The sequence below is a fragment of the Cervus canadensis genome, chromosome 4, assembly GCF_019320065.1.
Source record: "Cervus canadensis isolate Bull #8, Minnesota chromosome 4, ASM1932006v1, whole genome shotgun sequence".
Taxonomy (NCBI): Eukaryota; Metazoa; Chordata; class Mammalia; order Artiodactyla; family Cervidae; genus Cervus; species Cervus canadensis.
The window spans coordinates 28,471,969-28,487,996 of NC_057389.1; the positions used below are offsets into that span (position 1 = coordinate 28,471,969).

Here is a 16,028-nt window from a genome sequence, read left to right on the forward strand (position 1 = left end):
GCATGATATATTTAGAGTAATGAAAGGGAGAAATCAACCAAGACTACTCTACCCAGCAAGACTCTCACTTAGATTAGATGGAAAAAGCAAAAACTTTACAGACAAGCAAAAGTTAAGAGCACTACCAAACTAGCTTTATAACAAATGCTAAAAGAACTTTCTCTGGGTAGAAAAGAAAAGGCCACAACTAGCTACAAGAGAATTACAAATGGGAAAGTTCACTGGTAAAAGCAGACATACAGTAAAGGTGGGAAATCATCCACACAAGACATCAAACCCAGCAGTCATAAAAAAAAAAGTTAAAATGCAGGATATTGGAAATGCATTTGAAATTAAGAGACTAGCAACTTAAAACAGTCTTGTGTATACATAAACTGCTATATCAAATCCTCATGGTAACCACAAATCAAAAATCTACAACAGATACATACACAAAAAAGAAAAAGGAATCTGAACACTGAAGACAATCATGCAACTACCAGAGAAGAGAACAGAAGACAAAGAGAAGGAAAGAAAGACCTATAAAAACAATCCCAAGACAATTAGCAAAATGACCATAAGAACCTATTATCAGTATTACTTCAAATGTAAATGGATTAAATGCTCCACCCAAAAGACATAGACTGGCTAAATGGTTACAAAAATAAGACCCATATATATGCTGTCTACAAGGGACCCACTTTAGATCTAGGGACACATAAAGACTGAAAGTGAGGGGATAGAAAAAGATTTCTCATGCAAATGGAAATTAAAAAAAAAAAAGCTGGAATAGTAATGCTCATATCAGACAAAATAGACTTTAAAATAAAGACTGTTATAAGAAGGATACTGCATATGATCAAGGGATCAATCCAAGAAGATAATAACAATTATAAATATATATGCACCCAACATAGGAGCACTTCAATATGTATAAGGCAAATACAGTGATAAAAAGAGAAACTGACAGTAACACAGTAAAAGTGGGGGACTTTAACATCCAACTTACATCAGTAGACAGATCATCCAAACAGAAAATCATTAAGGAAACACAGGTCTTAAACAACATATTAGACAAGATGAACTTAATTGATATTTATAGAGCATGCCATCCAAAAGCAGCAGAATACACATTCTTCTCAAATGCACATAGAATATTCTCCAGGATAGATCACATACTGGACCATAAAGCAAGCCTTGATAAGTTTAAGAAAACTAAAATTATATCAATCATCTTTCCTGACCACAATGCAATAAGATTACAAATCTACAAACAAAAATTGTAAAAAAAAAAAAAAAAAGCAACACATGGAAGCTGAACAATGTGCTTCTAAACAATAAGTAGATCACTAAAGAAATCAAAGAGGAAATAAAAAAATCCCCTAGAGACAAAATGAAAATACAACAACCCAAAACCTATGGGACACAGCAAAAGCAGTTCTAAGAGAGAAAATTATAGCAATACAATCTTACTACAGAAAATAAGAAAAATTTCAAATAAATGACCTAACCTTATACCTAAAGCACCTAGAAAAAGGACAAACAAAACCCAAAGGTAGCAGAAAAAAGAAATCAGAGACAAAGAACAGTACAAAATAGCAGTGAAACTAAAAGCTGCTTCTGTGAGAAGATAAACAAAATTGATAAAGCTTTAGCCAAACTCACCAAGAAAAAAGGAGGGGGCACAAATCAATAAAAGCAGAAATGAAAAAGTTAGAGTGAACACAGAAATATGAAGGATCATAAGAGACAAACAACGTTATGCCAATAAACTGGACAACCTCGATGAAGTGGACAAATTCTTTGGTACAGTCTTGCAAAACCCAATTAGGAAGAAATAGAAAATATGAATAGAACAATCACATGCACTGATATCGAAACTTTGGTTTAAGAACCCCAAGCCAACAAAGAACCGCAGACCAGATGGCTTCACAGGTGAATCCTAACAAACATTTAGAGAAGAGTTAACACCTATCCTTTTGAAACTGTTTCAAAAAATTGCAGAGATCAGAACACTCCCAAACTCATTCTTTGAAGCCACCCTCAAACATGGTACCAAAATGATACAAAGATACTACAAACAAAGTGACAAGCCAGTGTCACTGATCAACATAGACACAAAATCCTAAGCAAAAGGCTAGCACACCAAATCCACCAATACATTAAAAGGATCATACACCACTCCGTGGGATTTATCCCAGGGATACAAGGATTTTTCCAATATCTGCAAATCAATCAGTGTGATAACCACATTAACAGATTGAATAAAAGTCATATGATAATCTCAGTGGATGCAGAAAAAGCATCTGACAAAATCTATTAGCAGTTTATAATTAAAAAAAAAAAAAACTCTTCAGAAAGTCGGCATAGAGGGAACATACCTAAACAGGGTAAAGCCATATATGAAAGACACACACATAGCATCATACTCAACAGTGAAAAGCTGAAAGCATTTCATCTTAAGATCAGGAACAATACAAGGATGTCCACTCTCACTACTTCTATTCAACATAGGTTTGGAAGTCCTAGCCATTGCAGTCAGAGAAGAAAATAAAAAGAATCCAACTTGGAAAAGAAGAAGTAAAACTGCCACTGTAGATGACGTGATACTGTACATAGAAAATTCTGGCGAAGCTACCAGAAAACTACTAGGGCTCAATGAATTTGGTAAAGTTGTGGGCTACAAAATTAATACACAGAAATGTTGCATTTCTATACACTAACAACAAAAGATCAGAAAAAGAAGTTTAGGAAGCAATGCCATTTACCATCACATCAAAAAGAATAAAACACCTAGAATAAGCCTACCTAAGGAAGCAAAACACCTGTATTCTGAAAACTTAAGATGCGAATGAAAGAAATGGAAGATGACACAAACAGATGGAAAAATACACCATGTTCTTAGATTGAAAGAATCAATACTGTCAAAATGACTATACTGCCCAAAGAAATCTTCAGATTCAATGTAGTTCCTATCAAATTATCAATGGCAGTTTTTGTAGATCTAGAAAAAAAAAAGCTTAAAATTTGACTGGAAATATGGAAAAATGAAAGACCCTAAATAGCCAAAGCAATTTTGAAAAAGAAAATTGAGCTGAAGGAAGGAATCAGGCTCCTCGACTTCAGACTGTACTATTAAGCTACAGTACTGGAAACAGTATAGGAGTGCCATAAACAGAAATATATTTGGACCATGGAGAAAGCAAAGAAGTTCCAGAAAAACATCTACTTCTGCTCAATTGACTATGCTAAAGCCATTGACTCTGTGGATCACAGCAAACTATAGAAAATTCTTAAAGAGATGGAAGTACCAGACCACCTTATCTGTCTCCTGAGAAACCTGTGTGCATGTCAAGAAGCAACAGTTAGGACCAGATATGGAACAACTGACTGGTTCCAAATTGGGAAAAAGAGTACGACCAACCTGTATATTGTCACCCTGCTTATTTTACTTATATACAGAGTACATCACATGAAATGCTGGCTGGATGACTAACAAGCTGAAATTAAGACTGCCAGGAGAAATATCAACAACCTCAGATATGCAGATAGTAACTCTCTAATGGTAGAAAGTGAAGAGGAACTAAGTCTCTTGGTGAGGGTGAAAGAGGAGAATGAAAAAGCTGGCTTAAAACTCAACATTCAGAAAACTAAGATCATGCCATCTGGTCTCATCACTTCATGGCAAATAGAAGGGGGAAAAATGGAAGCAGTAACAGATTTTTTTTTATTGGGCTCCAGAATCACTGCTGATGGTGACTGCAACCATGAAATTAAAAGACGCCTGCTCCTTGGAAAGAAAGCTATGACAAACCTAGATAGCATATTAAAAAGGAGACACAACACTTCGCCGACAAATGTCCAGATAGTCAAAGCTATGATTTTTCCAGTAGTCATGTATGGATGTGAGAGTTGGAGCATAAAGAAAGTGAAGTGAAAGTCACTCAATCGTGTCCGACTCTTTGTGACCCCATGGACTATACAGTCCATGGAATTCTCCAGGCCAGAATACTGGAGTGGGTATCCATTCTCTTCTCCAGGGGATCTTCCCAACCCACGGATCAAACCCAGGTCTCCCACACTGCAGGAGGATTCTTTACCAACTGAGCCACCAGGGAAGCCCAGGAATACTGGAGTGGGGAAGCCTATCCTTTCTCCAGCAGATCTTCCTGACCCAGGAATCGAACTGGGGATCTCCTGCATTGCAGGTGGATTCTTTACTAGCTGAGCTATCAAGAATTGGTGCTTTCAAATTGTGATGCTGAAGAAGACTCTTAAGTGTCCCTTGGACTGCAAGGAGGTAAAACCAGTCAATATTAAATAAGGAAATCAACCCTAAATATTCATTGGAAGGACTGATGCTAAAGCTGAAGCTCCAATACTTTGGCCACTTGATGCAAAGAGCTGACTCATTGGAGAAGACCCTGATGCTTGGAAAGATTGAAGACAAAAGGAGAAGGGGGCAGCAGAGGATGAATTGGTTAGGATAGCATCATCAACTCAATGGACATGAATTTGAGCAAACTCTGGGAGACAGTGGAGGACAGGGAAGCCTGGAATGTTGCAGTCCTTTGGATCACAAAGAGTCAGACACAACTTAGCAACTAAACAACAACAAATAGATCAACGGATGGAGAAGAGCATCTTCAATAAGAGGTTCTGGGAAAATTGAACAGTTGCGTATAAAAGAATGAAATTAGAGCATTCTCTAACACCATGCACAAAAATAAACTCAAAATGGATTAAAGACCTAAATGTAAAACCAGATACTATATAAAACTCTTAGAGGAAAACAAAGTCAGATCACTCTTTTACATAAATCATAGCAATATCTCTTTGGCTCTATCCCCTAGTGTAATGACAATAAAAACAAAAATAAATGGGATCTAGTTAAACCTAAAAGTTTTTGCACAGCAAAGGAAACCATAGACAAAACAAAAAGACAACTTACAGAATGGGGAAAAATATTTGCAAATGATGCAACCAACAAGGGATTAATTTCCAAATGTCTACAAACAGCTTATGCAGCTTAAGATAAAGAAGCTATAAAAATTAGATCTAAATAGACATTTCTCCAAAGAAAACATACAGATGGCCACAAAGCACATGAAAATATGCTCCACATTACCAATTATTAGAGAAATGCAAATCAAAAATAGATATCACCTCACATCTGTCAGTGTGGCCATCATCAAAGTCTACAAACAAAAAGTGCTGGAATGGGTGTGGAGAGAAGGGAACCCGCCTACACTGTTAGTGGGAATATAAATTCATACAGTCACTATGGAGGACAGTATGCATGTTCCTTAAATGTCTAAAATAGAGCTACCATATGATATAGCAGTCCCGCTCAAGGACATGTAACTGGAGAAAACGGTAATTTGAAAAGATCATGCACCCCGGTGTTCACTGCAGTAGTACTTAAGAGTAGCTAAGACATGGAAGCACCCTAAATGTCCATTGAGAGAGGAATGGATAAAGAAGATGTGGTACATAGTACAATGGAATATTACTCAGCCATAAAAAGAATGCCATTTGCAGCCACATGGATGGACCTAGAGATTATCATACTAAATGAAGTAAGAGAAAGACAATTATCATATTGTATCACTTATGTGAAACCTAAAAACAGTGATACAAATGAACTTATTTACAAAGAGAAACAAATATATGGTTACCAAAAGGGAAAAGTGTGGGGAGAGATAAATTAGGAGGTTGGGATTAATACATACAGACTAGTATACACAAGATAGATAATCAACAAGGACCTACTATATAGCACAGGGAACTCTACTCAATACTCTGTAATAACGTATAATAGAAAAGAATTTGAAAAGGAAGATACATGCATATATTCAATATAACTGAATCACTATACTGTACACCCAAAATTAACACATTATTATAAATCAAGTATAATCCAATATAAAAAAATACAGCTTGAAAAAAATCTTGTGACATGGATTCTGTAATTGTTAAAAGTTCTTATTTTATAAATAGTTAAAATACTTACTGCTTTTTATTTTTACTAAATATGCTAGGCACTTGGAGGTGTCCCAGGAAGTCAGCCATTACTTCCCAGTGGAATGGACCCAACTCGACAGCAAGGTGACTACTTTAAAGTAAAAGTTAAATTGATGTGCAGAATCTCAAAGGAAACCCTGTACTTATTAGGGAAGGTATTATTTGTATAGATCTTTCATAATTATATCAGTTGCATTTTTACTTGGTAACATGGCCAAGTAATTATATTTTTTGCTAACTTAATTATTTGTGATAGCCCAGTGATAACAGAAGGAACAGAATAATTAAATATCCAAAATCTGTGTTTTAACGCATAACTTCTAAACTCTTTATATAACTTCTAGCAAGTGAGAATCAAAGTGACTATATCACTTATAATTTTCTCTGCCTTTCAGATAGAGAGTTTTGTCCACCAAAAAGATAAGCAGGAGGAAAGATGATGCTAAGCAGCAAGTGACTTCCTTGATAGTTTAACAAACCCAAAAATTGGGTCCTTCCATTGACCTCTTTAGGTACCACAAACACGTATGGCTGTGTTCACTGTTCTAAAAGAAGGGGAGCAAATGTTATGACAGACGTATTATTCGACACTGAAGAGGAAGATTTAACTTTCAAGACATTAATGGAGCATGGGGGCAGGGACAGCCCTGTGGTGAGAGGTGGAAGACTGGCCATGGAAGCCATGCTGAGGTGATGTCAGTAATTCAGTCCCTCAGTAAATAAGATGGAATACCATGCAGAAGGGAGGTGACAGCTTCTGATTTAGCACCCATGCTCATTACACTGCTAATATTGTCACACTTTTTTCTTTTTAGGTCATCCAAATATGGGTGGGCCAATGCAGAGAATGACTCCTCCAAGAGGAATGGTGCCCTTAGGACCACAGGTAAATAATAAGTGCAAGAAGCCAGAGGCTGAGTTTTTTCCTTCATCTTACACAAACAAACTATATTATTTGCTGGTTTCTATTATATATATACATATGTACATACACACACACACACATATATATATATAAAAGACTTAAAAGGACATAGTTTTTAAACCCTTGAGGATATGTTGCCTATGACATGTCCAAATAGAAAATATCAAGCCATATTTCAACAGATGCTACCACATTTGCCCTTGGTACATTCTAGAAAATACATTGGGTAGAAATCCATTATAGTAATTATTACTAAAAAAGGTAACTGTTACCCTTTTTTATAATGATGAAATATGAAAAATTATAGTAATTACTATAAAGGATAACTAAGATAATTTAAAGCCTAATTGAATTAAATAGAATAAGTGGCATAAAATATATTTCTGTAAGTCTTTTAAAGAATGCCACTGACCATTATATAGTACCATATTTCTTCACAGAGTATGAAAACAATAGAAAACCATTTAGAAATAAACATTAAAATGGGTCTTGCTGAAAAAGTGTAATACAACAGTATACACTAGATGTTATTAGCCTACTTCTCTATCACAGTTTCCCAGAAGTATACACCAAGATTGAACCTATTCAGCTGTTGATGATATTTTTTTAGTATGCTGCTCCAGGCTATCACTTATTTTAGCTAAAACTTCTCTTTGTCTCTCTTGGGAAAACTGCATGAGGTAGAAATTAATTTTGTAATGTTATATTTCAAAGAAAAGAATCCAGAATTCAGAATTGTAAATTTCTCCCTCATAGGTCAGAGGTCAGTGTATCATACCGCTGGTTAAAAGGATCATTTACTTATTCTCTCCAAGAACAGTCTATATAAGTGATGGTTTTAGGAGCTTGTTTCATGTATCTACTTTAAAAATGATAAGTATTTTCTTGTGTGCCCAAAAAAGATATTTAAGACTCTAACACCCAGGTAAATGTGACTTATATCTAGGAGTTCCTGATCAACATGTAGTAATACACAGTTGACCCTTGAAAATGTGGGAGTTAAGGGCACCAAACCACTGCACAGTTGAAAACCCATGTATAACTTTTGACTCCCTAAAACTTAATTAACAGCCTGCTGTTAACCAGAGACCTTACTGATAACATAATTAATACATATTTTATAAATGTATTATATGTATTATATGCTGTATCCTTACAATAAAGTAACATAGAGAAAAGGGAATGTTATTAAGAAAATTATGAGAAAATACAATTACAGTACAGCACTATATTTATCAATACCATAAGTTTACATCATCTGTTTATACGATGAATTACCTGTCAGTGTCTATGTCAATATTGTCCTAAAATATGTAGATACCTGCTTACAAGATTTGTCTAAGATTAAAAATATATGTATATTGCCTTAAATGATATGAAACACTGTAGATATTACATATATTTATAACACTAGACATCAAAAATGAAAAGAAAAGGTGAATATATTCCTGTTTATTTACAGGTATAACAATTCATGCATTGATATGAAGCAGCAGCACTGATAGCTTTATGGTAACCTCGTGTAATAAGCAACACTTGCTTCATCAGAGCCTAGCCTATACACTAATGAATGAATCCTTATAATGTTTTCATGGCATATAGTATTACAGGCATATTCAGAATACAGTATTTAAATATTGTTACATTTTTTTAAACTGCTTACATGTGATGGTAGGCTGATAACATGGTTTCTCTAATGAAGGGGGAGAGAGAGAGAAATATATACTATAGAGTAATGTAGGTCTTTGAAAGCAAAATTATAAAACAGTAAGAAAACTAAGACATTCATTTTATATTAAGTATCACTCTCCTTATGCCTTGAGTCTAGACGTATATCTACATATAGTTCATGCTTTCATAACATACCTTTTTCTTAATTTTCTTGCTCTTTCTAGACTGTGCTTTTCATCTGTAAGTTTTTACAAATTATTGCAAATCCACAAAAATGTTCCAATAATATATTTACTGAAAAAAGTCCGCTTATAAATGGACTGGCACAGTTCAATCTCATGTTGTTCAAGGATCAACTATATAAATTGTATTGGAACATGAAGCACAAATTTGTCAGAGGTACCTATTATGTAAATATTTGTGAGATTGTCAAAATTAAAAAAATTATTTATGCTCATTTATTTCCTATATATTTTCTTAAGGTCTTACAAAACTGTAATCTAGATATTTAAATTATTTTTTTGCTATTTCTGCTCATGTTAGGGATGGTGATTTATGGGACCAACCATCATTAATCTGTTAATGGCAATTAGAATTTATAGGATCTGTAGAATAGTTCACTGACTGAATACTTTTGAGTTCAGTCCAGTTCAGTTGCTCAGTCGTATCTGACTCTGCGACCCCATGAAGCATAGCACGCCAGGCCTCCCTGTCCATCACCAACTCCCGGAGTTTACTCAAACTCATGTCCATTGAGTTGGTGATGCCATCCAGCCATCTCATCCCCTGTCATCCCCTTCTCCTCCTGCCCTCAATCTTTCCCAGCATCAGGGTCTTTTCAAATGAGTCAGCTCTTCTCATGAGGTGGCCAAAGTATTGGAGTTTCAGCTTCAGCATCAGTCCTTCCAATGAACACCCAGGACTGATCTCCTTCAGGATGGACTGGTTGGATCTCCTTGCAGTCCAAGGGACTCTCAAGAGTCTTCTCCAACACCACAGTTGAAAAGCATCAATTCTTCGGCGCTCAGCTTTCTTTGTAGTCCAACTCTCACATCCATATGTGACTACTGGAAAAATCATAGTTTTGACTAGACCGGCCTTTGTTGGCAAAGTAATGTCTCTGCTTTTTAATATGCTGTCTAGATTGGTCATAACTTTCCTTCCAAGGAGTAAGCATCTTTTAATTTCATGGCTGCAGTCACTATCTGCAGTGATTTTGGAGGCCCCCCCCCCAAAAACAGTCAGCCACTGTTTCCCCATCTATTTTCCATGAGGTGATGGGACCAGACAGTAAAGCGTTGGCCTACAATGCGGGAGACCCAGGTTCAATCTCTGGGTCGGGAAGATCTCCTGGAGAAGGAAATGGCAACCCACTCTAGTACTCTTGCCTGGAAAATCACATGGACGGAGGAGCTTGGTGGGCTACAGTCCAAGGGGTCACAAAGAGTTGGACATGACTGAGTGACTTCACTTTCACTTTAATAAACTAAACCAACCAGTTTTAAAGCTATATACAACTTGAAGAATTTTTTTTTCTTGAAAGATTTTCATAATAGATACATTTTGAATATATGTCAAAAGTTGATGTCTGTAATTTAGTTATTCTTCATTCAGGTCACTTACTTTTTGGCTAGCTGCCCTTTGAGTTTTTGTCATTCCAGACCAATATTTTCAACACTTTTAAAAATTAGAGTCTGATTTGAGTAAGTTTTGCAGTATTTGAAAGATATACCGATGCTTACCTAAGCTATTGAATATATGAATACTTAGATCTCATTTGAAAATGCAGAAGTAAAAAAGCATACTTGTCTTTATGTTTTAAAATGTCAAGCCAAAAATTTATGTGTTTTGTGAGGTAAGCCAGAAAGATTGGTGTTTACCAATACAGCATACTAACGCATATATATAATTTAGAAAGATGGTAACGATAACCCTATATGCAAGACAGAAAAAGAGACACATGTATAGAACAGACTTTCTTTGCATTTTCAAACCCAAAGAGAGTAATTTATTTCTTCCATTTGGATTAATATCCTTGCTATCTATTTCTTTATAATTTGGGGCAAGTAAAGCATTCTGATATGAATTTACCTCAGAAACCGGAAATGCTTGCAACAACTTATATAACACTGTATTTAAGTACAAAAGGTAAAATGAAATTGTTTATATATGTCATTTACTTAAATGAAAATAGGAATCACATTCATATGAATGATACAGTTGGCTAAAAATGAAGAAAAATTTTTTTAAAATGAAGAAAAATCATTTGAATTGAGGGATTCTTGTGAGATATTTACTCATAACACTTGGTATAAGTAACATATGGATTATAAACTGTGAGATCTGTAGTAAAAAGTTAGCTGTGTTTCTTAAGATAGAAAAAAAGAAAAGAGACTCTAATGACAGATATTTAATAATACAGATACTACCTAAGAACAGAATGTGTCTGCTTTTTTATAGCTGAATTATAGAAGCATGTCTGGAATATTATTTCTAGTTTTATGCACAAACAAAATATGTATCTCCTTTGTATCACAGATATTATTTCCAGGTTTTTCAGCTTAACACCAATGTAGTGAAGAGGGACAGTAGCTATCTATTGAAATAATTGAATTCCTAAACGAAATATATATAATCTGATTCTTTAATGCTGCTGGAGGCAAAGTGCACACCTAGAATATAGTAAATATATGATTAAAACCTACTGCATAGAGGAAGAAATAAAACTTTGCTTCAAATCCTGGTAAATTTCTACCACCCCTTAATTTATTTTAAATCAAAGTTCAGTGGTAATACATGATTTTTAGACTGATATCAATATCTTTTCAATAGAAAAGCAGAATTACTTATTCAGTCAAGAAAAATGTCTTCCCTAATATCGTATTTGAAGTCATTTTTCTGTGTAGCTCTTGTAATAATATATTGCTAGCTTGTCTGTGTTCTTAGGCTCAGCAGATACATATAGATTAACAGAAAAATTCAACAGGACTCTCCAGCTAGTTCTAGTTCCTTTAGAAATCTGGAGGATAAGTGAGTTATATGCAAATAGAACATATCATGACTTCCAAGTCAAATACTTGGGGTGAAGAAATGATAAAATGTTAAGAGGAAGTAAACTAATTCTGTATTTTCACATCTAAGATAGGAAGTGGAATTTAGTTCAGTACAAGAACTTTCTAGAAATTTAACTGCCCAATCATGGAAACACTCTTTGTAAACTTTCCAGGCAGAGTCTGAACAGTCCTTTGTCAGGAGCATTGCATTGGGAGAGAGATTAAACCAGATGGAATTGTATAGCTGCCATCAGCTTTAAAATTCAGTGATTCCAAATTAGCTCTTCCCATTCTGCCTTTGTTACCTATTAGAAAGCCTGTTGTTCTTTCTTATCTTCCTGTTTTCTGTTTGCTTCAGATTATTTGCAAAATTAAAATATTATAAGTTTCTCAAAATATGTATTGGATAATTTCTTATGGATATCCTGTAACACTTGTGAACTGTGGATTGGATCTACAAAGATAAGTAGAACAGATTCTACCTTCAGGTACTTATTGTTTAGCATGAGATGCAGATACATAAAGAAAAACTATTAAACAGTAGGGGAAAAGTCGAAAAAAGAAATATGCATTCTCTGGCAGGGAGTCACTACGTCAGAAGTACATAATTTTGTTAGGATTGAGGGCTCAAGGGTAAATGAGAAGACCCATTTAAGTTGGTCCCTTATTAACAGTGTAAGAGTTAGCAACTACAGTTTTTGAGCACCAGGTATCTTGCCTTTAATGCACCAAGCACTATAATAGGTGTTTTGTATGGTTTCATTTTTCCTCCAATAAGCTCATAAGAGAGATGATATTATCACTTTGTAGATAAGAAAGTTAAGGTTGAATGGATCATTGGGAGAATCTGACCAGTAAATACACGTATAGAAAGGGGGGCAGAGGAAATGGGGCAGGGGAAACAGATTTTCAAACCACTATCTATGTCCAGAGCTATGAGGAAAACAAATGTATCCCTTGATAAAATAAAACACAGACCTTCTAGGATCAAAAATGAGGGGCAGTTTGTTTTATGAAGAATTTGTGTTATAGTCTATCATGTAGATTTTGTTCCCAGTGACGAATTTCCTTCTCAGATACTCCTTGCTAATGCAGCTGCTGCCATCCCCATGCATGATTCAGAGGTGAAGAGAAATAGCTCTCTCAGCTATGGATAGATACCATTCTCCTATTCCATAGCACCTCATTTGAGACATTTAAATATGATTTCTTGAAAATAAAAGCAAATAATGAGAACAACGTGTAACTAGGTAGTTTATTTACAAACTGTGGCTTACTCGCTGGAGTTAACAGACCTCCTCTCATCAAATATTTCCTTGTCATCTTAGCACCTACCACACAGAAGGCCACCGCAGATGAGTTATCATGAGTATAAAAGTGTACTGCAAGTTTCCAAACCACAAGAAATTCAGTAATCTGAAGGGTAGAGGTGGGGGTGAGGGGAGAAAGTAAATATGATAGGAAATGAGGGCAGCTAGGGCTGGTCTGTGAATAACATCATAGGGCCATGCTGAAGACCAGACTTCATTTGATAGACTGTGTGGGTCATCGTGGCTTTTAAGCCACATAAAGAGGCCTGCGTTTAAGCAGCGCAGTCTGGAGGCGGTATGGAGGATAGATTGGGAGGGGGAGAGGCCTGGTCAGAGAGACCAGCTGAGAGTACAGTCGTGTCAGTAAATGACAGAGACGAGTGATACGAAGGGAGCAGTATTTCAAGAGCCATTTCACAGGTGGAATCAATAGACCTTGGTTACTGACTGGATACGGAAATTGAAATAAAAGGAAGAAACATCAAGGAGCTCCCAGAGGTTCTTAGCCTAGACTACTGTATAGAAGGTGATGCCACAGAACTGACTGAGGAAGGCAATATAAAGAACGCAGCTGTGAGAAGATAAAATGGAGGTGACTTTTAGGTATGTTGAGTGTGAAATGGTATCCAGATAGAAACAACCAATATGAAGTTCAACATGTGAGTTGTCTAAGAGCTTAGGGATGACATCATGACAAAATAGATTTGAGATTCCTAACATATAAATAATTGTTGAACTAATGGTAGCAGATAAGTTTACCCATAAATGCATATTTATTTAGAAGGATGCTGTGGCTGGAACTTGGAGAAAAGTGATATTTAAAGAGTTGGCAAAATAAAAGCAATCAGCAAAGGAAACTGAAGAATGGTCAGAAAAGTTGGCGGAATAGTAATGTCAGAAAGCCAAGCATGAAGTACAATAGTTGATAGTTCAAAATATATTAATATGATCATATTAAAATTAATCTTTTGGCCTTTATGGAAACTAATATGATATATACATTAAATGTTTTTATTTTTTGAATGCGCATAACACTCAAATATTGATAGAAGTCTGTTGAGTCATAATTCACACGTGCATATTTTAAGTATACTTTAGTGTTCATATATTTTTGTGGATTTGTATACTAGTACATTTCTTTCTGGAATGTATTATTTTGCAGACAGAAGTTTGCATTCAGCTTGCTTATATTAGATTCACCTGTTTGTTTTCAGACTACATAATTGTTCTGATCCTGACAATTTCAAACATGTTGACTTAGTCTTTTCTTTAAAAACAGAGTTTGGGATTTATGAAATGTCTTGCTTGAAAAAGTTCACTGTTGTACAGATATCAAGAAATTAATAAAGATAATTGAATATTACAATTGTAACTATACCGTAATCATTAACATGCTCCAATGATCATACATATTCACGTAGTTTTTAAAAGACACAAACCAATGTAACTGCTAAATAGAAGCAAAAGTACAAGAGTGGACCCTTCAGAGAATGAATTGCACAGGCCTTATCCAACCAGGAGTTATGTAGGGAAATCATTAACCTGCTCTCCTTTCTTTCCCCCCTCCTCTTTGGTTTTGTTTTTTTGTTTTGTGGTAGTCTGACCCTTGGTTATCATTACAGAACTATGGAGGTGCAATGAGACCCCCACTGAATGCTTTAGGTGGCCCCGGAATGCCTGGAATGAACATGTAAGCAAAATGCTATATTGTCCTGTAAAGTGTTCTATTTTCTGTCTTCTAAAGTCACACCAATTTGTAACACAATTTAAGTTAAATTCTTTGTAATGTAAAATGATGTATAAATGAATTAAATGTGAACTGTAGTGTTTGCTTTGTTTTCACAACATATTCTCTGTTTTTCTGTCTTTCTTTGCAACCTTTAAGTTTTTTTCCATTTCAAATGGCAACTTTTAGCCTGATTTTCATGTTCTATTTATCATAAAAATGAATCTCTTGTAAATGAGCACATAGTATTCATGCAGTCAATACAAAAATATGAAGAGATGACACCAGGACCATGACTTAACTCTCCAGAAGTAGACTATTGAATATTGTTCATTGTAACAGATACCGCATGATTCCTATGAGTTTTAAACTTTTAGAAATATATATACCTATATATCTTCTTCCTAAAGATATATGTATATTTGCTTTGTTGGGACCAGTGCTAACCCAGGAAGAAGTTTCTAGTAGTTTCTTCTTTATTAAAGAACTTCCCATAGTATAATTTCTTTTGAAAATTCAAGATATACTTAGATAGGGAGTAAACTAATAGACTTTTTTTGTGTTTGTTTTTTACTATAAAGGCCTTTCAAAAACAAAGAGAGCAGTTGCTTCTATCGGTCAATAGAATGCAATTTGTTAAGGAATTTTAATTCCTTTTTCATTATCTTACTTGTCCTCAAAGTTCCATATATACCCAGAACTTGTTAACAGCCTTCCTTAATTCACTAGAAGATCAATTCCATGATGTAGCCTGAAGAAAATCTTATCAGAAATAACGTAAGAGCTCTGTGTATGGCGTGGGTAGTCTCATCTATTTCCATATTCCCCATTAGTCCACGTTTTGGTTCCTTATCTATCAAACTAAACGACTCTGCCATCATTTAATGGCGTTGAAAATATACTGAGGTAAGCTTTGTTTGATGTCCATGGGGATTTGTTTAAGTTTCTGGAACCATTTTCATGGAAAGCAGTTTTGCCTAAAATAGAAAATAGGTTAATAGGTGGATACCAACCAGGCTCAAAACTGACAGAACAAGGGGGAAAAAAGTAGGTCAAATTTTCCTATCCCATCTTTTTACTTTTAAAGTAAAAATGGATAGACATGAAGTCTTTTCTTAAATTCCTCAAAGGTTTAGCCTTATTAATGATTGCTACAAAAAGGAGTGAAATTTTGTGCTTATATCAAAAGCTGAAACTCTCAAAAATAGGATTTAGATATGTATAAAATTTACATACCTAAGATTCTGACTTTAAAATGAAATAGCTTTTAAAGGATAATTTGAATTCTATGTATAGATGTTAAGGAGTATACATTTTGAATGCTCATTAAATATTAAGAA

The 16,028-nt window shown here is 35.0% G+C and overlaps 1 protein-coding gene across 4 annotated transcripts in view; it reads left to right on the top strand.

The window, feature by feature from the left end:
• Positions 1 to 16,028, top strand: part of SSBP2 (single stranded DNA binding protein 2) — a 297,991-nt gene that overhangs the window by 237,062 nt on the left and 44,901 nt on the right. For 2 of the 4 annotated variants that reach the window (XM_043464737.1, XM_043464734.1), the window contains 3 exons: positions 6,021 to 6,087; positions 6,819 to 6,889; positions 14,561 to 14,652. In XM_043464737.1, coding sequence (XP_043320672.1) covers positions 6,021 to 6,087; positions 6,819 to 6,889; positions 14,561 to 14,652 — 230 coding nt within the window. The remainder of the gene's footprint in view (positions 1 to 6,020; positions 6,088 to 6,818; positions 6,890 to 14,560; positions 14,653 to 16,028) is intronic. The other 2 variants (XM_043464738.1, XM_043464735.1) reach the window with 1 other exon arrangement.